This window comes from Salvelinus alpinus, chromosome 8 (assembly GCF_045679555.1).
Source record: "Salvelinus alpinus chromosome 8, SLU_Salpinus.1, whole genome shotgun sequence".
Lineage (NCBI taxonomy): Eukaryota > Metazoa > Chordata > Actinopteri > Salmoniformes > Salmonidae > Salvelinus > Salvelinus alpinus.
Window position 1 is genome coordinate 73,795,444 of NC_092093.1, and position 22,320 is coordinate 73,817,763.

Sequence of the window (22,320 nt, forward strand, 5' to 3'; positions counted from 1 at the left end):
TACTTTGTGAATGAGTCAGAATGTCAAACTTACTATATGCTTTTGTTGCAGGTCCCAGTGTTTTACCTAATAAACACAATAACTGAGTTGGAGCTCTATCATGTAGTTTCACCTGAAAAGGCTATATGCAAAATAAGATTAGGCTACATTCATGTGACAGTCTGACGTAGTATGCCACCCATAGTATGTCATATAAACAACTAGGCATATACAACATATGTTGACAACTTGAACTTTTTATGTCATTATGTATAAGATAGTCGAAATGAGACGGGGTCTATTAGTGCGGTCATCATCTTGTACTTTACTGTTCTTATGCCACTGCTTATTAGCAGATCTGGGATCAGCTTCCCCAATCCTAACCTTAACATTTTAGCTGAGAAAATGACAAAACTGAAGCAAGATCAGCATCTAAGGGCAACTTCACCATGCGGACATGAGCATTCATTCCTGTTCCTGTTGTTGTGGCTTTTGCCCTCTGACCTCTGTGACATCCTGACCTTCCTGTGATGTGACTGGAGGAGTCTAGTGATCTAGGTTTTGTGTGGGGGAGCCTGCTGGGTAAAAACCCTGAAGAAGCCAGACATCAGAGGCAGGAGAGACTTGATGGGGAGATTGAAGAGGTACAGCGGACTGTAGGGCATGCCAACATGCAACTGTACTACACATTATGGGCTCACCAGCTTCTGCTTAACTTGGCTTTGTGTGGAGCTTTTAGCTTTCCCTTTGCTGAATGGATATGGTTGAGATGTTAGCTATTTCAAAATGAGCAAAAATATGACACTAGAAAGTCAAATAAGCTAATTATTAACACAATTTAATTGTTAACACAACTTAAAATGCTACCAACTATCGACTTGTCCATTCAAGCAAGCAGTGGTTGAGCAAGTCTCACCTTTTTCTAACAGCTTGTTTGTGCTGTACATAGTTCCCTGGACAGTAGTTCTAGGTTATCCTGACCCTAACCTCTAACACGTTGGCTGAGTTCGTTGGATGCTGTTTCTGGCCTAACTCATAGATAGTGCATTTAACACGGACTGGCTGTGGTTTGAAGCAGGATGCCATATTTCCATTTCCCAGCACAACAGGTCTGGAGAGAGGATGTATCGTGCTCTTCTCAAAGCCTTGCCAAGGTGCATGAAACGGGGAAACGGCTGGACATAAAATTGTAATCTATTTGAACCAATAGATGGCAGTGATGCTTCAGTCAAGAAACAAAACACAGAAAAAAAATGAAACGTCTTCTGTCAATTGTTCACTTTCCACCCAACTTATAATGATTTGAGAAGGGTAATCTGTTGGGTTGTAATTATGGAAAAGGTTAACATAAGCGTGTGTGTGCGCGACCCTGTGTGCGCGTGCGTGTGACCCTGTGTGCGCGTGCGTGTGACCCTGTGTGCGCGTGCGTGTGACCCTGTGTGCGTGCGACCCTGTGTGTGTGTGCGCGTGCGTGCGACCCTGTGTGTGACCCTGTGTGTGCGCGCATGACCCTGTGTGTGACCCTGTTCCTAATGATGTGTCCACATTGCCACCTGGGAGATAAATGCTGGTCCAGACATAGACTGAGACCGGGGTTACAGGCTTAGCTGCTATCTCCCCAACCTCCCTCGTTACACCTGACAAGCTCTCCTAATCAACACACACACACACCCCGTAAAGTCTCGCATCGATCCCCTCTTAACAGGACCAGAGCAGGAGTGCCAACGCAGCACAACCCTTATCAGCTCCACCTGTCAATATCCACCTGGTCTCAAATGGAGCCATGCATATCTGAGCACTGCTAATTTGACAGCGAGGTCTCCCTCAGGACCCTGTGTCTTCTCCCTGTGTATCTGATTAATTATTCAATCATTTCCTCTGTGTGTGTTTTCTGATAGACAGTCGTGTGTTTCAGGGCTACGGACTGAGACTGTTGTACTCTAGAGGAAGTGCTTGTTTAGAGGAGAGACTGAGGCATTGGGCTGGTTAGGTAGGACCATGAGAGAACTGATGAATCAATAACACTGCAGTAAACAGGACCATTGAGAGAGATGGCTCTCCAGAGGGGTGTATGTATCACAAAGTAGCAGGAGCAGCAAAGTTGGCCAGCTAACTTTGATAAACATTTACTTGATCACAAAGCATTATTAGCTAACGTGGATAAACATTGATGTATAGTCTACCTTTTGATATGTTTTAAATGTCAACTGTCCAAACTGGATTAGTACGTTAGCAGCTAACTTTGATAAACATTCACAAGTTTTGATCATTAGGCTATATCACACGTAGATAGTGTAGATAGTGTAGATATGCCAAATAATAAACCACTAGCTTAAAGGTTTTCGTTTATTATGTCAATGAAATGACAAGACAAATGTATTATCATTGGAAAGCCTGATTTGGGAGCTATCCAAGGAGGAAATAATCTCAATTAGCCTTGCCTATGAATCCGATTATAACACTATGTTACATTTACTACTACTGCCTCTGCGTGGTGAGACTATTCACTGCTTCCATCAGACCAGAAGCTATTCATCAGCAGTTTTCAGGGGCACGGTGGCTGTGTCCGAATACCCATACTAGCGTACTACATACTTAAACTGCATACTACACTGAAAAATATAAACGCAACATGGAACAATTTCAAAGATTTTACTGAGTTACAGTTCATGTAAGGAAATCGGTTAATTGAAATAAATAAATTAGGCCCTAATCTATGGATTTCACATGATTGGGAATACAGATATGCATCCCTTGGTCACAGATACCTTAAAGAAAGGTAGGGGTGTGGATCAGAAAACCAGTCAGTATCTGGTGTGACCAATTAACTCATGCAGCGCAACACAACTCCTTCGGCATAGAGTTGATCAGGTGGTGGTTTTTTCTCCTGTGGAATGTTCTCCTGCTCCTCTTCAGTGGCTGTGTGAAGTTGCTGGATATTGGTGGGAACTGGAACACGCTGTCGTACACGTCAATCCAGAGCATCCCAAACGTGCACCTGTGTAATGATCATGCTGTTTATTCAGCTCCTTGATATGCCACACCTAGCAGGTGGATGGATTATCTGGCAAAGGAGAAATGCTCATTAACAGGGATGTAAACAAATTTGAGAAAAATAACCTTTGTTATTTTAAACTATACTGTTCAAAAATATAAACACAACATTTAAAGTGATGGTCCCATGTTTCATGAGCTGAAATTTAAAAAAAATAATAATAATAATTTGCATACGCACAAAAAGCTTATTTCTCATTTGTTGCACAAATTTGTAGTGAGCATTTCTCCTTTGCCAAGATAATCCATCCACCTGACAGGTGTGGCATATCAAGAAGTGGGATGGTCTCAATGGGGGTGTTGAGTACTTCTGTCGGTAATAAAGCCATTTTGTGGGGGAAAACTTATTCCGATTGGCTGGGCCTGGCTTCCCCGAGGGTGGGCCTATGCCCTCCAAGGCCCACACATGGCTGCACCCCTGCGCATTCATGTGAAATCCAAAGTTTAGTGCCTAATGAATTTATTTCAATTGACTGATGTCCTTATATGAACTGTTACTCAGTAAAAATCTTTGACATTGTTGCGTTTTTATTTTGTTCATTATATTTTGAATGTAAGTATGGGTATTCGGACATGGCCACTGTCTTTAAATATAACTGTCCCTGTCACGTGAGGTCTTTGGGTGAAGGTCTTCTTGCTTCAAGTGTTCTGTATGTCCAGGTTGTTGATGTGAAGATGTGGTTGATGTGAAGGGATATTGCACTGTAATATGTCATGTTGGTAGGAGGAGGATGATGATGATGTTTGTGTGTGTTAGCTGAAGGAGGAGATTGATAAACTGGAGGACCGTGTGGAATGGGCCAACAACGCTCTGAAGGGGGACTGGGGCCGATGGCAGAGGAGCATGAGAGGAGACCTCAAATCAGCCTTCTTCTCCACCGCAGAGAAGAACGTAGACTACTACGAGAAGGTGAGATACAAGATACTCTGACTGGTTAGCGGGATGGATAGATGGAGGGAGGGAAAGTTGGATTGAGCCACTTGATATGGGAGAAAGAGTTGGATAGATGAGTCGAATAAGAAAGAGAAGCAGGGTTGGGGGTGTGACTGGTATAAGCAGAGTGGGAGTTGGGGGCGATGGAAGAGAATAAGAAAAAGGTAAATTAGAGAAATGGAAAAGCACTTGGAGAGAATGTGAGAAAGACTAAAACAATTGTGTGTCAGGGAGAGAACTCCCCTGACTGATTCATTTTGGGGAAATGAGAGACAAATCTACACAACTAAAGTTGTTAGTGGTAATTTACAATGTATCTTTTATAGATATTTTTGGGATGGATTTTAACTAAATCATTCAATGCAGTTTCAGCAGAAATATGGTTCTCTGTGCTGTGTATTTCTAGTCACTGTCTGGACAACTGCCAGTAGAGGGAAGTAGTACTTCATTTTTATTCACACTCACATATTACTGTCAGTTTATAGAGGTTGTCAATGCAGATAATTCCAGAATAAATTGATGCTTCATCTTATGGATATTGTAAATAGTATGTGGACATCAGTTGCGGTCGGTGGCTTTTAAAATGAGGGAGGACGATCGTTTTATTTAATGAGCATGGCCTTATTTCTATTAGCATATTGGATGACTGATATTCATATTTCATTCACCCAGCTCTGTAACATTGATAGGTTTAGGCTACTATGTGATACTCAAATTTTCCTTATACCCATCATGAGGCTGCTACAACCTAGCCTATGAATGAAAGTTTACGATGTAGAGAAATTTGAGTAATCAAGGTGACACATTCAATACCACCTTGCACAATCTTGCCTGCATCTGGCTGATCTAAGGTGTAATCATTAGTCCTACAGTTGCAAACGTTTATCCCCATTTGCTTCCGTTTAAAAAAACGTTTTTAAACAGAATCGGCAGAATGAATACACCCCTGATCACACACAAAAGAAACCAGGTCACTTTCATAGCAGCCACATGCGAACAGCATGATCCCTTTGATCGTTGGATAATTCCTTCTCACATCTATGCGCTCTCCTCTCACCGGTTCCCTTCGGTTGTGAACTTCAGTACACATTACAACCGCTGTCTGTGACAAGGCGAAAAAACCTTTCCAAACATATCATCACCGCTAACCACTACACACAGCCTACATCGTTGTCACCATATTAGCTAACGTCAAGTCAACATAGTTGTAGTAGCTAACGCGTTAGTAAAACGGCTACAATCATGCAGTACAGTTGACAAGCAGTTTAACAGTTACACAATGGCGGGCCTCGGTGGCAATACATTTATAAAACCAGAAGCTTACCTTGGCATGGAAGAGCTCTAGTGTTGGATAGCCATTACCAGCTGGCTAACATCCCCCTCTGTTTGAGCCAGGTGTTTGAGTAGGTTAAACTAGCTAGCTGCATTGGCTAGCTAAGTGAACAAAAAATATATAATAATATAGCTAGCTCTCTTTCTCTTGCATCTCCTTAATTTTTCAGGAATGAATTTGTTCAACTATTGTCTTTCTCTTTGAGTCAACTACTCACCACATGTTATACACTGCAGTGCTAACTAGCTGTAGCTTATGCTTTCAGTACTAGATTAATTTACTGATCCTTTGATTGGGTGGACATGTCAGTTCATGCTGCATGAGCTCTGATAGGTTGGAGGACATCCTCCGGAAGTTGTCATAATTACTGTGTAAGTCTATGGAAACGGGTGAGAACCACGAGCCCACTAGGTTTTGTATTGAAGTCGATGTACTCAGAGGAGGACGGAAATTAGCTGTCATCCAACTACACCATGGTGCTACCCTACAGAGTGCTATTGTCATTGCAACAGTGTGGTTTAATCAATTGTTTGGTGATGTGAATATATTTAGTGTAGTTTTATCTGAAAAGTATCACTTTTTTAATGTTTCACTATAAAATATGTTTTATGAAATTCACGGGGGAGGATGGTCCTCCTCTGAGGAGCCTCCACTGGTGGACATTGGTTAGTTGGCAACCCAAGATTTGAACTATCTAAAACAAAGCTAAATGTCAATGATGGTAAGGTTTAGTAATGTTTGTTTATTTGATCTAGCTAAAAGCTGAATTGCCGTATACAGACAATAATAAATATTTATTTAGAGGAAAATCAAGACTGATGGATGAAGAGTTGATTGAAGCAGTTCGGGATGGAGTGGAGGGAGGGACGTCAATATTATCAGTGGAGGGAGCGTCACGGTAGCAGGCAGGGGATTCAGATGATCAGTCAGACACGGACAAGTCCAGGAGCCTCGGCTATGAATCTCGCAGTCAGCGACGTAATGCCTTTCCATGTATAGCCACTTGGCTCAGTTGATATGTAGCTTATCCTCCAATACCTCCGATGGGTATTCAGTACGGAGTCCTCATCTCCTCAACCTCGAGCCGTTTTCATGGCAATGTCCCAAACAGTCCCATTCACAGCTAAAACAAACTGGTTTCGCCATCAAGATGATCGGATTGTAATCTAAATATGGTGTTAAACAGTGGATGAGGGGGGGAAAAGTACAATCCTAAAACAATGTTCACACAATGTTCAATATTTACACGAATGATCAACTCCTGGCTGCCGTTACGGCACCATTGTGATAAAAAAACAAACAGACAAGTAAAATGTGTAACTATCCTTTTGAACTATCGTTTTTTTTTCTTCCCATTTTAGATATGTATTTAATAAAGCAGACTGTACACAGGGTACATATACAACAGAATGGAAGCAAAAAAGAATGTTCTGTCATTTGAAGGGTAATTTAAATATATCATTGGATTGTTACATGCGTACAATAATGTAACATATCTAGTTAGACCACAGTTGGAGCCTATTCAACCACCACTCCACTCCTCTGGGCCTGATGAACAATGGACAAACTCCACATAGCCCTGGCCTCTTTAAAGAAATCAAATGGAAACAAATACAGCTTAAACCTCTCATGGATAACCAATGCAACTCCATAAGATAAGGGCTTACAGTAGCTATTATAATAACTGTGTGAACACTTTCTCAGACAGTTATTTTGACTACATTGACTAACTATCTCTTTAATGGGTCTGATGCTGCCTGTGAGATCTCAACACACTTGTCATTCATGTTATTTTGTTCCCCTTCAATCCAATTTGCAGTTCTAAATGGTGTGTTGTCAACACACACACCCAGGTTCCCTTGTTTCAATGATACTAATCCAGACCTTCTTCATTCCATCATGGATGAATATCCGTCTTCTCCGCTGTTTATGATTACAAAGTTAGCACCCATTGCTATGCATTCCGCTTGACCAACCCCACCTGTGTTCTTCTTGGAGGAGACATAACAGCTGGTGCCAATCTTCCACCATCTGTCCAGACAGGGATTCTCGCAGAACCTAAGCCTGATCTGTAGCTGGTCTCTCTCCGTAGTCGTGGCATTTAGACTATTCCTGAACTGATCTTTCTCGGTGGTCATCATTTTAAAACTATTCTGTAGCTGGTCTTTGTCTTTAGTCAGGTTGTTGTAACTGGTCTGTAGCTGGTCTCTCTGTAGAGTAATGACCAATGACGCCATAGTAGACACTGGCCTGTGATCCCAGCCAGCAGAAGAGCACACAGCAGCCCCAAGCACACTGCAGCATCTCCAAAGGGTCTCTTCCACCACTGAAATTGTTCTGAATGTTGAGCAACAACTAATTTTCTTGGAATGGGCATGAAGGCTCTTACATTGTCATACATTTGGCCGTCAATGTCTGTATTCTTTATTGCAGTAGGTTCATAGTCTTTTCAATGATTCCGTCTGACATCTTTACAAACTTGTGCTCAACTACAGAAACGTGTACTGTTACTTCAGCTCTACTGTAGGTCTACATGCATGTCATCTCCCTGCCATGCTTCTGTGACTTATTGGAAGTGACACTGTTTTAACTGTCAACCACAGGACTGTGGCTACCACGTGACTCCCATTGGCCTTAGCTTCTAATAGAAACATGTTTGTTTCCCATAGTGCACATTTATTTTAAACTATTATGACGAAACTGAGACTCAGCGATATGATGTTGCCACAAGCAGCGCCTCAGACATTGAGATGAGCGCAATGCAAAACTTTTCTCTCACATAGTCGCACAAATGATCTGTGGGATAGCTACGGGACCGAGACGTTTAGCCTTGCGCTTCAGTGGCAGGGCTCCAGACTGCGACCATTTAGTTGCAATTTGCGGCCCTTTGACTTGGCTGTGCGATTAAAAAAAAAAGTTATTGGTCTCATCGGTGCGAGATGCACGTTCATTCACCTCACTCAAAACGTTCTATTTATTAGGAGGCTAAAACCATGATTTGGTCAAACAGTAAAGTACAACTCTCAATTTTGAGCTCAATGGCAGCTAGAGCGAGCAAAATGCGCATTGGCCATTGCGAGTGCATAGGCCTCATTGGGTGGTAGGTTACAACATTTGTTTGGACATTACTGTTAGATTAATACATGGCTACTAGCAGTGGGTATTATATTTAAAGTTGGTGATCTAGCTAATGCGTTTTGAGTTTCCCCTTACTCAGGTGCTGAATTAGCCCCAAATAAATTGGCAGGCAAATGAACCTTTTATTGAATAAATATATACAGTATGTATTTTGAATCACAACATAAAGATGATGAAACAACTAATTTCTTCAATACCATCTCAGCATATTGGCCGATAAATCCCAAAAGAATAGTATATTTTTTATTTACACATCAGCAGAGCAGAGAAAAATACCCCTCACCACCCCTAGCGCTCTGAATTTGAGTGGTTACATTTCTCCAGACCATCCCTCAGCTTTTTACCGAAAAAGCGTCAGGGAGAACACTTTTTTTTTTGTTTAAACTTCTGATTGCAGCTTTAAGCATTGAAGTTATATTTTAGCAGATAGAACAAAATGGGACCCAGTGAATTTGTACATGCGTCATATTGAAGTTTAGAAGCTAAGGTTGATGGGAGTTGCGTGATGGCTAGAGTCCTAATGGATTGACACTTTCTCATCCACTGTGGTTGACACTGTTGGCATGTTTTGACACCCTCAGCCTTCAAACAGGATTCACATTTCAACTTCCCCTTTCTGACATGCTGCTGATGGCCAATAAGGGGTATAACTCTTCAAAGAGTTATGTACAAGTGTGTGGTAATGTACAATACCAGTCAAAAGTTTGGACAACCTACTCATTTAAGTGTTTTTCTTTATTTTTTACATTATAGAATAATAGTGAAGACATCAACACTGAAATAACTCATGGAATCATGTAGTAATCAAAAAAAGTGTTAAATATATTTTGATTTGTTTTTCAAAGTAGCTTTCCCTTGATGACAGCTTTGCACACTCTTGAAGTAGGTGTCCAAACGTTTGACTGGTAATGTATGTCTGCTTTTTTCTCAGGGGTTCTTCACACCGTGTGAAACCATCTGGCAACTTTGTTTAAAGGGGAACTTAAGGAGATTTTTTGTTGTAAATGCTGGCGTGACATGCTTTAGATGGATACGGACACTTTTTAGGTGAAATGGTTTGGTATTGAAAGAAGTACCGCAGCAGCCCATGTTACAATGTTTGATGCTCATATTCATCATGTTAACTATGTAGCACTATGTAGCCTACAATTTAACCTTAAATACATTACAATTATGCACTCTTGTCTGACGCCAGCTATAAACGGAGAACTTGACTCCAAGTGAACAAGCCGACAACTCACCTTAGTGTATTAGAGATGACTTTCTTAGGCCGGTTCCTCTACGATCATCTTAAGGCCGTGGAGTTTTTATTTTGGGGTAAAATGGCTATACATAACAGGCAAAAAAACAAACATTTTACTGCACGTTTTGTACCATAACTGAGCTATCCATTTTAATAAAAGAAAAGGAAGGTTTCGGGGAAGACCTTGTGTTTTAGTATGTCCGTGGTTATTTTCAATGGTTTTTTTTCACCTCCCTGGGGGCTTCTGAAAATCAGAACGTGACACACTCATCATACTGTTTGAGTCGCCCCAAGGCTGGGCTCAACAAACACAACCCACTTAAGCATAGAGAGAGGGAGGTGGGAGAGAGGGCAGAGAGATTGAGAGAAAGTGAGCGAGGGACAGGTGGAGGACATAAGTGTGTTCGGTCTTAATCAGGCCTGTGAGGTCAGCCCTGAGTGTACAGTCAGACTATCTGTTCCAGGTAATTCTGATCGGTAGAGAACACATGTTCTAATACACCTCAATCCCATGAAAGAAAAAGTTATGGGGGAGGAGTGTACTGTATCATGTGATTCACAATGTAGCATCATTTATGAAGGACAATTCTGCAAGTATTTTTGTTGTTGATGCGACAAAATTTGGGAAACGAATACAGCCATTACCTTGCTCTCTAACAAGGTGCATATATTGAGGCGCAAATGAATTGAAGAGACGACGGTCACACTTTATTTAGCTGGTCCGATTATAAATGATCTACAGATGACATGTATTTAACGTCTACTGAACACCTACAAACCATCTACTTGGGACTATTCAAATAGTCTTACTGAGATGACGATTTGAAAGTAGTTTTTTCTTGGCGGCACATCAGAAGTTTGCTGGAGGCTGGTGTTGTATTTAGTTTTGTGTACTTGTAGGAATACAAGGCAGCATGCTAATTGATCTAGATCCTCTAGACTGAATATGAACATGGCTTCAAGTAACTCATCCTTTAATACCAGGGGTGCAACTTTGGTTTTAGAAGTGGGGGGATTATTATAAAAAATATATAATTATCCAGTCGGATAAACACTCCAAACAGCCTACCCGGCCGCTCGGAGATGTTCGCAAGGTCCGTTGCCTTGTTTTGTATCAAATTCCAATTATAAAACTGGGGTGGACAAAAATGCAATTTCAAAATGTGTAGGGTACACGTCCCCAGTGAAAGTTGCACCCCTGATTATTACCCTGCAAGAATGGAGTCTTGTCTAGGCAAGATCCATATCCGATAAGCCCATCGCTCATATGTTTTCTTGTATGGCCTGAAGGTAGCATCATTTGTTTAATGCAATATAGTGTGGGAAAAACCTCTTCCGTCGTGGGATATTTTGAGACCGAGTCCTCAGCTGCAATGGGTTTGTTGTGTAGCAGAAACAGAGGTAATTTGTCTTGATTGGTTCTTGCTGGCGAATTGGTGCACCAACTAAAGACTCTCTGCATCCCAAATTGTCCTCTATTATACTTATAGTGCACTACTTTTGACGAAGATCAATAGGACTCTGATTAAAAGTAATGCCAGTTGGGACACGTCCTTTGTCAGGGATTGAAGTGGTGGGACTTTGAATAAATTGGAAACAGCATATCCCGAGGCTGCATTCGTTGTAGCTGGGGATTTTAACAAAGGAAATGTAAGGAGAATTCTCCCGAAATTCCACCAACACATCTCTTGTCCAACTCATGGGAGAATTACATTGGGCCATTGTTATTCTGCATTCTGAGACAGATACAAAATGAACTGGTTGATTGAAGTAGGGTAATGTGTTTAAAAAACGAGTTGCAGTTTTTGAATGGTGGTGTCCATCTATTTGTTTTGCTGAATGTATGAATGACATGTTATTTCCGTGTCAAAGTGCCAGTTGGCAACCCCATCCCTTATGGGATTAATTGACACATTAACAAACATTACAATAATTCTCTGTGATAATTTAGTAATAATTATTCCGGTGTTCTGTGCATTGCACACCGCATAAATCAATGCATAATCGTAAATAAGGTTATCCAAGCAATAATTCTAACCCTAGAGCAGTAAAAATACATAGATAAATACAAAAACAAGTCTGACACAAAGAGATGGATCAAGTGTGAGACAGGCCTACACACAATCTATAAACTGTACATGCTTCCCATTTGCATATTTTTATAATTTAATTATAGGTCTCCCATTTTCCTTTATTCCAGGATTTATCATAAAATTCCGCAAATGGAAATACACAATGGACAAACGATTTCAGTTTCTCATCATGGCTCAGCCACATGATGCCAGGGTACATCTGTTGGGCTTTCTGGAATAAGAGCAAGTGTATATCGTGGTAGAAAAGGCAATAGAGGATAACATTTATTTCATTTTCTATTTCTTCGAGGTCACAATATTTACATAGTCTTCACCATTATACCAACCTGTTTTGGAGCCTAAACTCCCAACATCCGTGCCTGACCTCACTAATGCTCTTGTAGCTGAATGGAAACAAGTCCCGCAGCAATGTTCCAACTAGAGGTCGACCGATTAATCAGCATGGCCGATTTCAAGTTTTCATAACAATCAGTAATTGGCCTTTTTGGACACTAATTATGGCCGATTACATTGCAATCCATGAGGAAACTGCATGGCAGGCTGACCACCTGTTACGCGAGTGCAGTGTCAAAAGGACCTTGTGGCTGCAATGAGTCAAGGTAAGTTGCTAACTAGCATTAAACTTATCTTATAAAAAACACAATCAGTCTTCACATAATCACTAGTTAACTACACATGGTCAATGATATTACTAGGTTAACTAGCTTGTCCTGCATTGCATATAATCAATGCAGTGCCTGTTAATTTATCATTGAATCACAGCCTACTTCGCCAAACGGGTGATTTAACAAAAGCGCATTTGCGAAAAAAGCACATTCGTTGCACGAATGTACCTAACCATAAACATCAATGCCTTTCTTAAAATCAATACACAAGTATATATTTTTTAAACCTGCATATTTAGTTAAAATAAATGCATGTTAGCAGGCAATGTTAACTAGGGAAATTGTCACTTCTCTTGCATTCAGTGCAAGTAGAGTCAGGGTATATGCAACAGTTTGGGCCGCCTGGCTCGTTGCGGACTGTTTCTTCCTAACAAAGAACGTAATTAATTTGCCAGAATTTTACATAATTATGACGTAACATTGAAGGTTGTGCAATGTAACAGCAATATTTAGACTTAGGTTGCCACCCGTTCAACAGAATACGGAATGATTCCGTATTTCACTGAAAGAATGAACGTTTTGTTTTTCCGAAATAATAGTTTCCGGAATTGACCATATTAATGACCAAAGGCTCGTATTTCTGTGTGTTTATTGTAATTAAGTCTATGATTTGATAGAGCAGTCTGATTGAGCGGTGGTAGGCAGCTGCAGGCTCGTAAGCATTCATTTAAACGGCACTTTACTGCGTTTGTGAACAGCTCTTAGCAATGCTTGAAGCACAGCGCTGTTTAAACCTATCAACTCCCGAGATTAGGCTGGCAATACTGAAGTGCATGTAAGAACATCCAATAGTCAAAGGTATATGAAATACAAATGGTATAGAGAGAAATAGTCTACATGTCATAATTCCTCTAATAACTACAACCTAAAACTTAACTGGGAATATTGAACCACCAGCTTTCATATGTTCCCATGTTCTGAGCAAGGAACTTAAACGTTAGCTTTTTTACATGGCACATATTGCACTTTTACTTCTCCAACAGTGTTTTTGTGTTATTTAAACCAAACTCAACATGTTTCATTATTTATTTGAGACTAAATAGATTTGATTTATGTATTATATGAAGTTAAAATAAAAGGGTTCACTGTTCATTCAGTATTGTTGTAATTGTCCGATTTTAATCGGTATCGGCTTTTTTTGGACCACCAATAATCAGTATCGGCGTTGGAGAATCATAATCAGTCAACCTCTAGTTCCAACATCTAGTGGAAAGCCTTCCCAGAAGAGTGGAGGCTGTTATAGCAGCAAAGAAGGGACCAACTCCATATTAATGCCCATGATTTTGGAATGAAATGTTTCAGCTTTTGGCCATGTAGTATATCTCTTGCACACATTCACCCTTAATCAAACAAAAGGTTCTCAATTTGGGTTGATGATTCATCTCAACACCCATTTCTTTTCATATTGCAGCATCAGTTTTTTAATAGCACCTATGACTCCCTTAATTTGGTTTTTGTACAACTGTTCAGTCACTGTTGGGAAAGGTCGGACATTTCAGTGGCCTAGGCCTCCCCCTATCGATAGATCCCATTAAAAACTTAGCTGGCTATTCTGGCAATTGGTATATCCAACAGTCTATTCCAAAGTCTCACCAAATACCTTCCATCACAGCTCACAGGGTTCCCGGCCCATGCTCCCAGTCATTACCAGTAAAGGTGCAAACTTGTCGATACCTAAAAAATAACGTACTGCTCTGTTTATAGATGTTTGTTTTTTTAGATGCCTCTTAGCACCCCACATTCCTGCTGAAAAGTCCAGAACAGGACATGTATGTCTGATACAGTTTGGAATACGTGGCATAATCAATGAGTGTGTTTTTGTTGTTCCTACTACTCCAAGAGCTCTACTTGCTGAGTCGGCCAGGGCACATATAGAAAGGTCATATGTTCAACAAAATAAAGACCTAAATATTTATAATTGCTAGTAAACTCAAGAATTTCTTCACCAAAACCAAACCAAACCGAAAAGCACTTATCTTAGTACCTGGGTTTGTAAAATGCAATGTCTGTGTGGGTTTTCTGGTTGATCATTAGTCTCTATCTTTTCAACCAGTTGACTGTACATAATGCAGTATTTCTGCAGGTCATGTTCAGTTTCTGCCATCAAAATAATGTAATTAGCATGTAAGAGGATACTTAGCATTTCATCATATCTTACTCCAATATTTAACTAATTTATTTATCTAAATCATTCATTAACATAGCAAACAGAGGCGGTGTTAAGGCGTCTCCTTGTTTTACACCTGATTGTGGGAAACCAATCGGTAGCATATTCATGACGCTGGGAAAATTGTGCGCCGCCTCATGGGTCTCCCGGTCGCGGCCGGCTGCGTTTTCAGGCAACATGTCTTTTTTTATAAAATGATTCCTCAAAATATTCCACGTTTGTTATCTGAGAACAAACTAGCAATCATTTTCTCCCACTCATGAACTACCTGTGTAATATCAGAGTTCAGCCCCCCCTGCTCTTCCCTGACTTCCCTGATTTTCTTATGTCGTTTTGGTTCTAACTTATTTATTTTGGTTCCAGAACTGAAGGTTTCTTGTCTGTATCTACTCAAGATGTAATAACTACACTCTCTGATATCTGTTTGAATAGGCCAAGTCTTTTATCAAACACATGCTGTTTTTCTTAACTCATCAATCCAATGTGGCTTGTTCGGCTTGTAAACTTTCCTGGACTTACCCTATCACCAGCAGTCTACCAGGTGACGCACACTCACACAAAACACACGTACACGCTATCTTACACACACACACCCACATCCTTGCTATGGCACCGATAGACGTTGCAGCTCTGCTTCTAGCTCCTAAACAATTTTGCAGTATTTTTTTTGTTTTTTCTTAGATTAATAACCCAGCATGTTTTTTTCGACCAATGCGACCAATACAATTAAATTTGATTTAACACCTCAAAGTCACAAACACGTGCACACACACACTCACAAATACTGTATTCCCGATGTGGCTCATAGTAATATTTCTACTACTGTACTTTGTATTTAATTACACTGTTTCTATACACCACATATTTATCTACCGGTACTTGATTCTTGACATAGCTCACTAATATATCTACTGCTGTACGTATCAGTCTTAGTATGTCTTGTGGAAATTATTTTCGGTGTACATAGTGGTTTCAGAAAGTATTCCCACCCCTTGACTTTTTCTTACTGCCTGAATTGCAAATGGATTAAGTTGAGATTTTGTCAATGGCTTACACACACTACGCCATAATGTTTATGGAAATGTTTCCATATTTAAAAATAAAGCTGAATATTCTTGAGTCAAGCATGTGATGACATGCTTAAATAAGTTCAGGAGTAGAAATGTGCTTAACAATTCGCATCGGTTGCATGGACTCACTCTGTGTGCAATAACTGTGTTTAACAATGATTTTCAAGCACAGATTCAACAACACAGACCAGGCAGGTTTTCCAATTCCTCGCAAAGAAGGGCACCTATTGGTAGATGGGTGGGGGGGGGGAAGCTTTATTACACCTAGTCACTACAAAGATACAGGAGTCCTTCCTAACCGCTCAGGGATTTCACCATGAGGCCAATGGTGGCTTTAAAACAGAGTTTGTCTGTGGTATGAGAACTGAGGATGGATCAACAATTGTAGTTTCTCCAGAATACTAACCTAAATGACAGTGAACAGAATGAAGCCTGAGAGGTATATGATTTGGAGTCCCATAGGGCGGTGCACAATTGCCCCAACATCGTCCGGGTTTGGCCGGGCTAGGCCGTCATTGTAAATAAGAATTTGTTCTTAACTGACTTGCCTAATTAAATTAAAAAATTACCTGAACCATTTATTTTTTATCAGTCAACCTATCAGGGTAGTTACAAACAGCACAGGAATTTAAATCAACATGTATTGATCACATCTTTACTAATGCTGCAGAAATGCGCTTGAAGGCAGTATCCAGATCCATCAGATGTAGTGATCACAATATAGTAGCTAGGAAAACCAAAGTTCCAAATGCTGGACCTAATATAGTGTATGAGGTCATTCAATAAGTTTTGTAGTGATTCCTATGTTATTGATGTAAAGAATATCTGTTGGTCCGTGGTGTGCAATGAGGAGCAAACAGACACTGCACTTGACACATTTATGAAATTGCTTATTCCAGTTGCTAATAAGCATGCACCCATTAAGAAAATTATTATAAAAACTGTTAAATCCCAGTGGATTGATGAGGAATTGAAAAAGTGTGTGGTTGAGAGGGATGAGACAAAAATAATGGCAAATAAGTCTGGCTGCACAGCTGATTGGCAAACTTATTGTAAATTTAGAAATCATTTGACTAAACTGAATAAAAATAAGCAGAAACTACACTATGAAAAGCTTTGGAGCACCTTAAATTAAATTCTGGGAAATAAGGCAAACTCAGCTATATCATTAATTGAAACAGATGGCTCATTCATTACAAAAACAACTGATATTGCCAACTACTTTAATGATTTTTTTCATTGGCAAGATTAGCAAATGTAGGCATAACATGCCAGCAACAAATGCTGACACTACACATCCAAGTATATCTGACCAAATGATGAAAGACGAGCATTGTCATTTTAAATTCCGAAAACTTAGTGTGGAAGAGGTGAACAAAAATATTGTATATCAACAATGACAAGCCACAAGGGTCTGACAACTTGGATGGAAAATTACTGCAGATAATAGCGGAAAATATTGGCACTCCTATTTGCCACCTCTTCAATTTAAGCCTACTAGAAAGTGTGTGCGCTCAGGCTTGGAGTGATGCAAGTCATTCCACTACCTAAGCTTAGTAAAGCCCCCTTTTACTGGCTCAAATAGCCAACCAATCAGCCTGTTACCAACTCTTAGTAAACTTTTGGGGAAAATTGTTTGACCAGATACAATGCCATTTTACAGTAAACAAATTGACGACAAACTTTCAGCATGCTTATAGAGAAGGACATTCAACAAGCACAGCACTTACACAAATGACTGGATGGCTGAGAGAAATTGATGATATCAAGATTGGGAGGGACTGTTTTGTTAGACTTCAGTGCGGCCTTTGACATTATCGATCATAGTCTGCTGCTGGCAAAACGTATGTGTTATGGCTTTACACCCCCTGCCATATTGTGGATAGACAGGTAACTCTTTAACAGAACACAGAGGATGTTCTTTAATGGAAGCCTCTCCAACATAATCCAGATAGAAATAGGAATTCCCCAAGGCAGCTGTCTAGGCCCATTACTTTTTCAATCTTTACTAATGAATTGCCACTGGCTTTGAAGAAAACCAGAGTGCCTATGTATGCGGATGACTCAACACATGTCAGCTACTACAGTGACTGAAATGACTGCAAAAGTTAACACATGGTTGCAGTTAGTTTTAGTGGGTGGCAAGGAATAAGGTAGTCCTAAATATTTCTAAAACTAAAAGCATTGTATTTGGGACAAATCATTCACTAAACCCTAAATCTGAACTAAATCTTGTAATAAATAATGTGGAAATTGTGCAAGTTGAGGTGACTAAACTGCTTGGGGTTATGCTGTATTGTAAACTGTCATGGTCAAAGCATATTGATACAACAGTAGCTAAGATGGGGAGAAGTATGTCCATAAGGTGCTGCTCTACCTTCTTGACAGCACTTTCAACAAGGCAGGTCCTACAGGCCCTAGTTTGGTTTCAGCTGGACTATTGTTCAGTCATGTGGTCAAGTGCCACAAAAAGGACTTAGGATTTTTTTTAATTGGGGCAGCACAGGTAGCCCTTGGATGTATACAGAGAGCTAATAATATGCATGTCAATCTCTCCTGGCTCAAAGTGGAGGAGAGATTAATTCACTACTACTTGTATTTGTGAGAGGTATTGACATGCTGAATGCACCGAGCTGTCTGTTTTGAACTACTGGCACACAGCTCGGACACCCATGCATACCCCACAAGACATGCCACCAGAGGTCTCTTCACAGTCCCCAAGTCCAGAACAGACTATGGAAGGCACACAGTACTAAATAGAGCCATGACTACATGGAACTCTATTCCACATCAAGTAACTCATGCAAACAGTAAAATTAGAAAAATTAAATTTTTAAAGATTTAAAAAAACATTATGGAACAGTGGGGACTGTGAAGCAACACAAACATAGGCACAGACACATGCATGCACACACACAATAGCATATGCACTATACACGCATATACATGGATTTTGTACTGTGTATATGTGGTAGTTGTGGAGTAGGGGCCTGAGGGCACACAGTCTGTGAATGTATTGTAATGTTTTTAAAATTGTATAAACTGCTTTAATTTTGCTGGACCCAGGAAGAGTATGGGGATCCATAAGACATACAAACAAGGCACTAAAGTTAAACTGCAAAACATGTAACAAAGAAATTAACTTGATGTCCTGAATACAAAGTGATATGTTTGGGGGTAAATCTAACACAACACATTATTGGGTACCACTTCATATTTTCAAGCATGGTGGTGGCTGCATCGTAATGGGTATGCTTTTCATCGGCTAGGACTAGGGAGTTTTTGGGGGATAAAAAGAAACAGAATGGAGCTAAGCACAGGCAATATCCTAGAGGAAAACCTGGTTGTCTGCTTTCTAACAGACACTGGGAGATATTCACCTTTCAGCAGGACAATAACCTAAAACACAAGGCCAAATATACATGAGATGCTTACCAAGAGGACATTGATTGTTCCTGAGTGGCCTAGTTAGTTTTGAATTAAATCTGCTTGAGAATCTATGGCAAGACTTGAAATTGGCTTTCTAGTAATAATCAGCAACCAAATTGACAGAGCTTGAATAGTTTTTAGAAGAATAAACTGCAAATATTGTACAATCTAGGTGTGCAAAGCTCTTAAAGACTTACCCAGAAAGATTCACAGCTGTAATCACTGCCACATCAAGGTGATTCTAAAATCTATTGACTCAAGGGTGTGAATACTTATGTAAATTAGGTTTCTGTATTTAATTTTCAATACATTTGCTAACATTTGTAGAAACATTTTCTCTGTCATTATGGGTTGTTGTGTGTAGATCAATTAAATTTTGAGTTTAGGCAAAAACATAAAATGTGTAAATTCAAGGGGTATGAATACTTTCCGAAGGCACTATGTATAAGTTGCATTTTGATTACCGTTAGTGCCATTTGGGATGAATCCAATTTAACAACCCAACTTTCTTGATTTCACTTTCTTTTTGTACTTGTTTTTACTTGTTCATTATTTGTGTACTTGTTAGACTTTTTCCTGCATACTTAGGAGCTAGGAACATAAGCATTTCGCTGCACCCGCTATAACATCTGCTAAACTGTGTGTGCGACCAATAAACTTTTTAGTTAATTTTATTCAGGTGTTGAAGGCGGCTGGATGATGTGTGCCGTGGGCTTTGTGAATGATTCATGTAAGACCTTTAATAAGAGGAGAGTCTAGGAGGTCCGCACTCGACACTGAGAATCCAGGGTGAGAGGTATGAGAGGTGGCAGCAGTAAGCCTGGGAGGGAATGCTCTGTGCCCCTCATCTACCTCGCACCATCACCCTACTGCATTCTTCACCCTGTGGTACCGCCAATGCAATAACCTGGCCCTACTGGCGAGACGGAAAAGGAGAGCAGGGATGGATGTGTGACACAGAGAGGGGTAGATAAAGGGAGGAGTTAGATGGAGGAACTGGGGGAAGGAAGAGGGGATGAAAGGAGTAAGATGAATGGAGGTTCGGACTGGGAAAGGGGGAGAGACGGAGGAAAGGGCTGTTCTCGGAGGACACAGTGAGGTGTTTGCTCTTCCTGAGATGGAATATTAACATCAATTATGGGCTTGGATAAATCTCAGGGTGCATGCTTGTCTGAATCATCAGTTTGCCTGAGGGTTATAGACCCATTTTCCATACTTTATTCCATACCTGTCACATTCAATCTTCTCATGACTGTAACCATACTGAGATACCCAGAGCCGCAGAGCTAGGTCACACAGAGGTCGTAGTTCAGTTCTCTGACAATTACTGTACTGTAATATAGACATATTATTACTAGAATGTGAAAAGCCCCTCAGACCAGAGATTATATTTCTATGACTGTAACCACCTTGTACCTTTTTTTATTTCCACACCAATGCCCTCTCAAATTGGTTGTAAACAGGATTTATTATTTCCTACAGATATCGTGTCTCTGCATAAACGCTGACGGAGAGGAATATAGGAATATTTTAGATATCTATCTATTCTAATCTTAATTGTCCTTTGTTGGTGTACTATGAATTCTATTTGCATTAGATTTAGAATCTGCCTGTTCATCACTGTACCCTCTCTGCATACAGCACAGCAACTGTGCATCGTTCTGTCAGGTTGCAACATCAGAGGAACGCCATGGTTACTCCATAGCAACTACTGTTTCTTCAATGATATTGTTTCTTCAACTAGACATGGTTTTACTAACAAGGTGGTGTTCCAGATTTGCAGCAATTATCTACCTTGTTCTTGTCACCTCTACCATGGCATTGACAGTCAATTCAACTCTTCTGAGTATCTGAATATTGACGTGAAGGAAGTCTGTGCTGAGCTCAAGTCCATAACTTTCTTCTGTATTAGTGCGGCCGCTCTTGTGCATAAAGGTGTGTGTGTGTGTGTGTGCCCTATATGTGTTTGCAGCCACTGGTGTTCATATGTAATGCAGCCTGATTATCTCCGTTTACCTGTCTTCCGGCTAAACCACTGGAGCCTAGAGGGAGAAAAGGAGGATAGCTAATGATGTTAACGAGGCTAGCGGTCTCTTCCCCCCCTTAACAATCTCCTTAATTAGCGTGCTAGTCACACTGCTACACCGGACCCATTACCTCAGCTGGAGCTGTCACAGGCTGTGTCAGGACCAGCACTGATGGAGCTCCTCTACCAGATAAACACACACACACACACAGGCACTCCCCTGTCGGCGGTAGAGTGTGTATTGACATTTGCCTCTTTGGTAATGCACCGATAGCCACCCCTGATTGGATGGCGACTTATCACCCCCGTGGAGCTCTGCGTCAGTGCACACGTCAGTCCAGACGTGCTGGGACCAAGGACAGATTATACCCTTCAATTTTGGGTCCAATTATTCACTTCGTTATAGTTCGGGTACCTGTACATGTTGGTCATGTCATACTAAAGATGCACTGGGCATTATGTGTGAAGGCAGAAGTTATGAAATGAGACACCATAATGAACATCGGTCGTGCACAGGAGGATCACCTGCTGGGTGTCGACGAACAGTTGGCGATTCAACATGATGGCCGATGTTCTGTGGTCAGAGGCGATGGGATGGCCAACCGCTCATTATGGTGTCTTGTCCTTTACAGTGCTCAGGTGTGAAGTTCCTCTCTCTGCCTCCCACTGTGCTCCCATAGGCTTTTTAGTATTGCTTCAATCAGACAGTCATCCTCACAGCTCCTCTGCAAGGTATGAACTTAAAGGGCTTTGGATCTCCGGGAAGAATGCTGCGTTGGCGGCAGGGTTGTAGTTCTCTCCCAGTCGTGTCTTTAAATGGATTTAGCTGTCGCCTGATTTCCCCTGAATGTTTTATTCAACAGTCTGTTGTTGTCTTATCTGTATTTGAGGGCTCAAACACTCCGTCTGGAAGGAAGGATAAGTTGCACTAACTATGTATCGCTTTCTTCAACCACAATAATCCTTAAACAACACAGTCTTATCTTGATAAGTACTATTCAAACCTGTTGATTGATCCCACAACATACTCTATCATTACGTACAAACGTTCAAGTTAGAATGAACTCAACTCCAAGGAGTTAGTTGTGGAAGTAAAAAACATGTATTTTTTATTTTGTCAGCCAATGTTTCACCTCTTTCCTCTGTGTCTTGGTCTTTTCTGTGATCAGCTCTGCATCTGCTCCCATCT

General features: G+C 40.6%; 1 protein-coding gene across 6 annotated transcripts in view; it reads left to right on the forward strand.

Moving 5' to 3' along the window:
• Nucleotides 1–22,320, forward strand: part of snx7 (sorting nexin 7) — a 39,204-nt gene that overhangs the window by 15,313 nt on the left and 1,571 nt on the right. For 2 of the 6 annotated variants that reach the window (XM_071415022.1, XM_071415024.1), the window contains exons 8-9: nt 522–623; nt 3,791–3,943. The exons of 1 other annotated variant lie outside the window; for it this stretch is intronic. In XM_071415022.1, coding sequence (XP_071271123.1) covers nt 522–623; nt 3,791–3,943 — 255 coding nt within the window. Of the gene's footprint in view, nt 1–376; nt 624–3,790; nt 3,944–22,320 lie in introns of those variants that run through there. 3 more of the 6 variants (XM_071415023.1, XM_071415025.1, XM_071415027.1) reach the window with 2 other exon arrangements.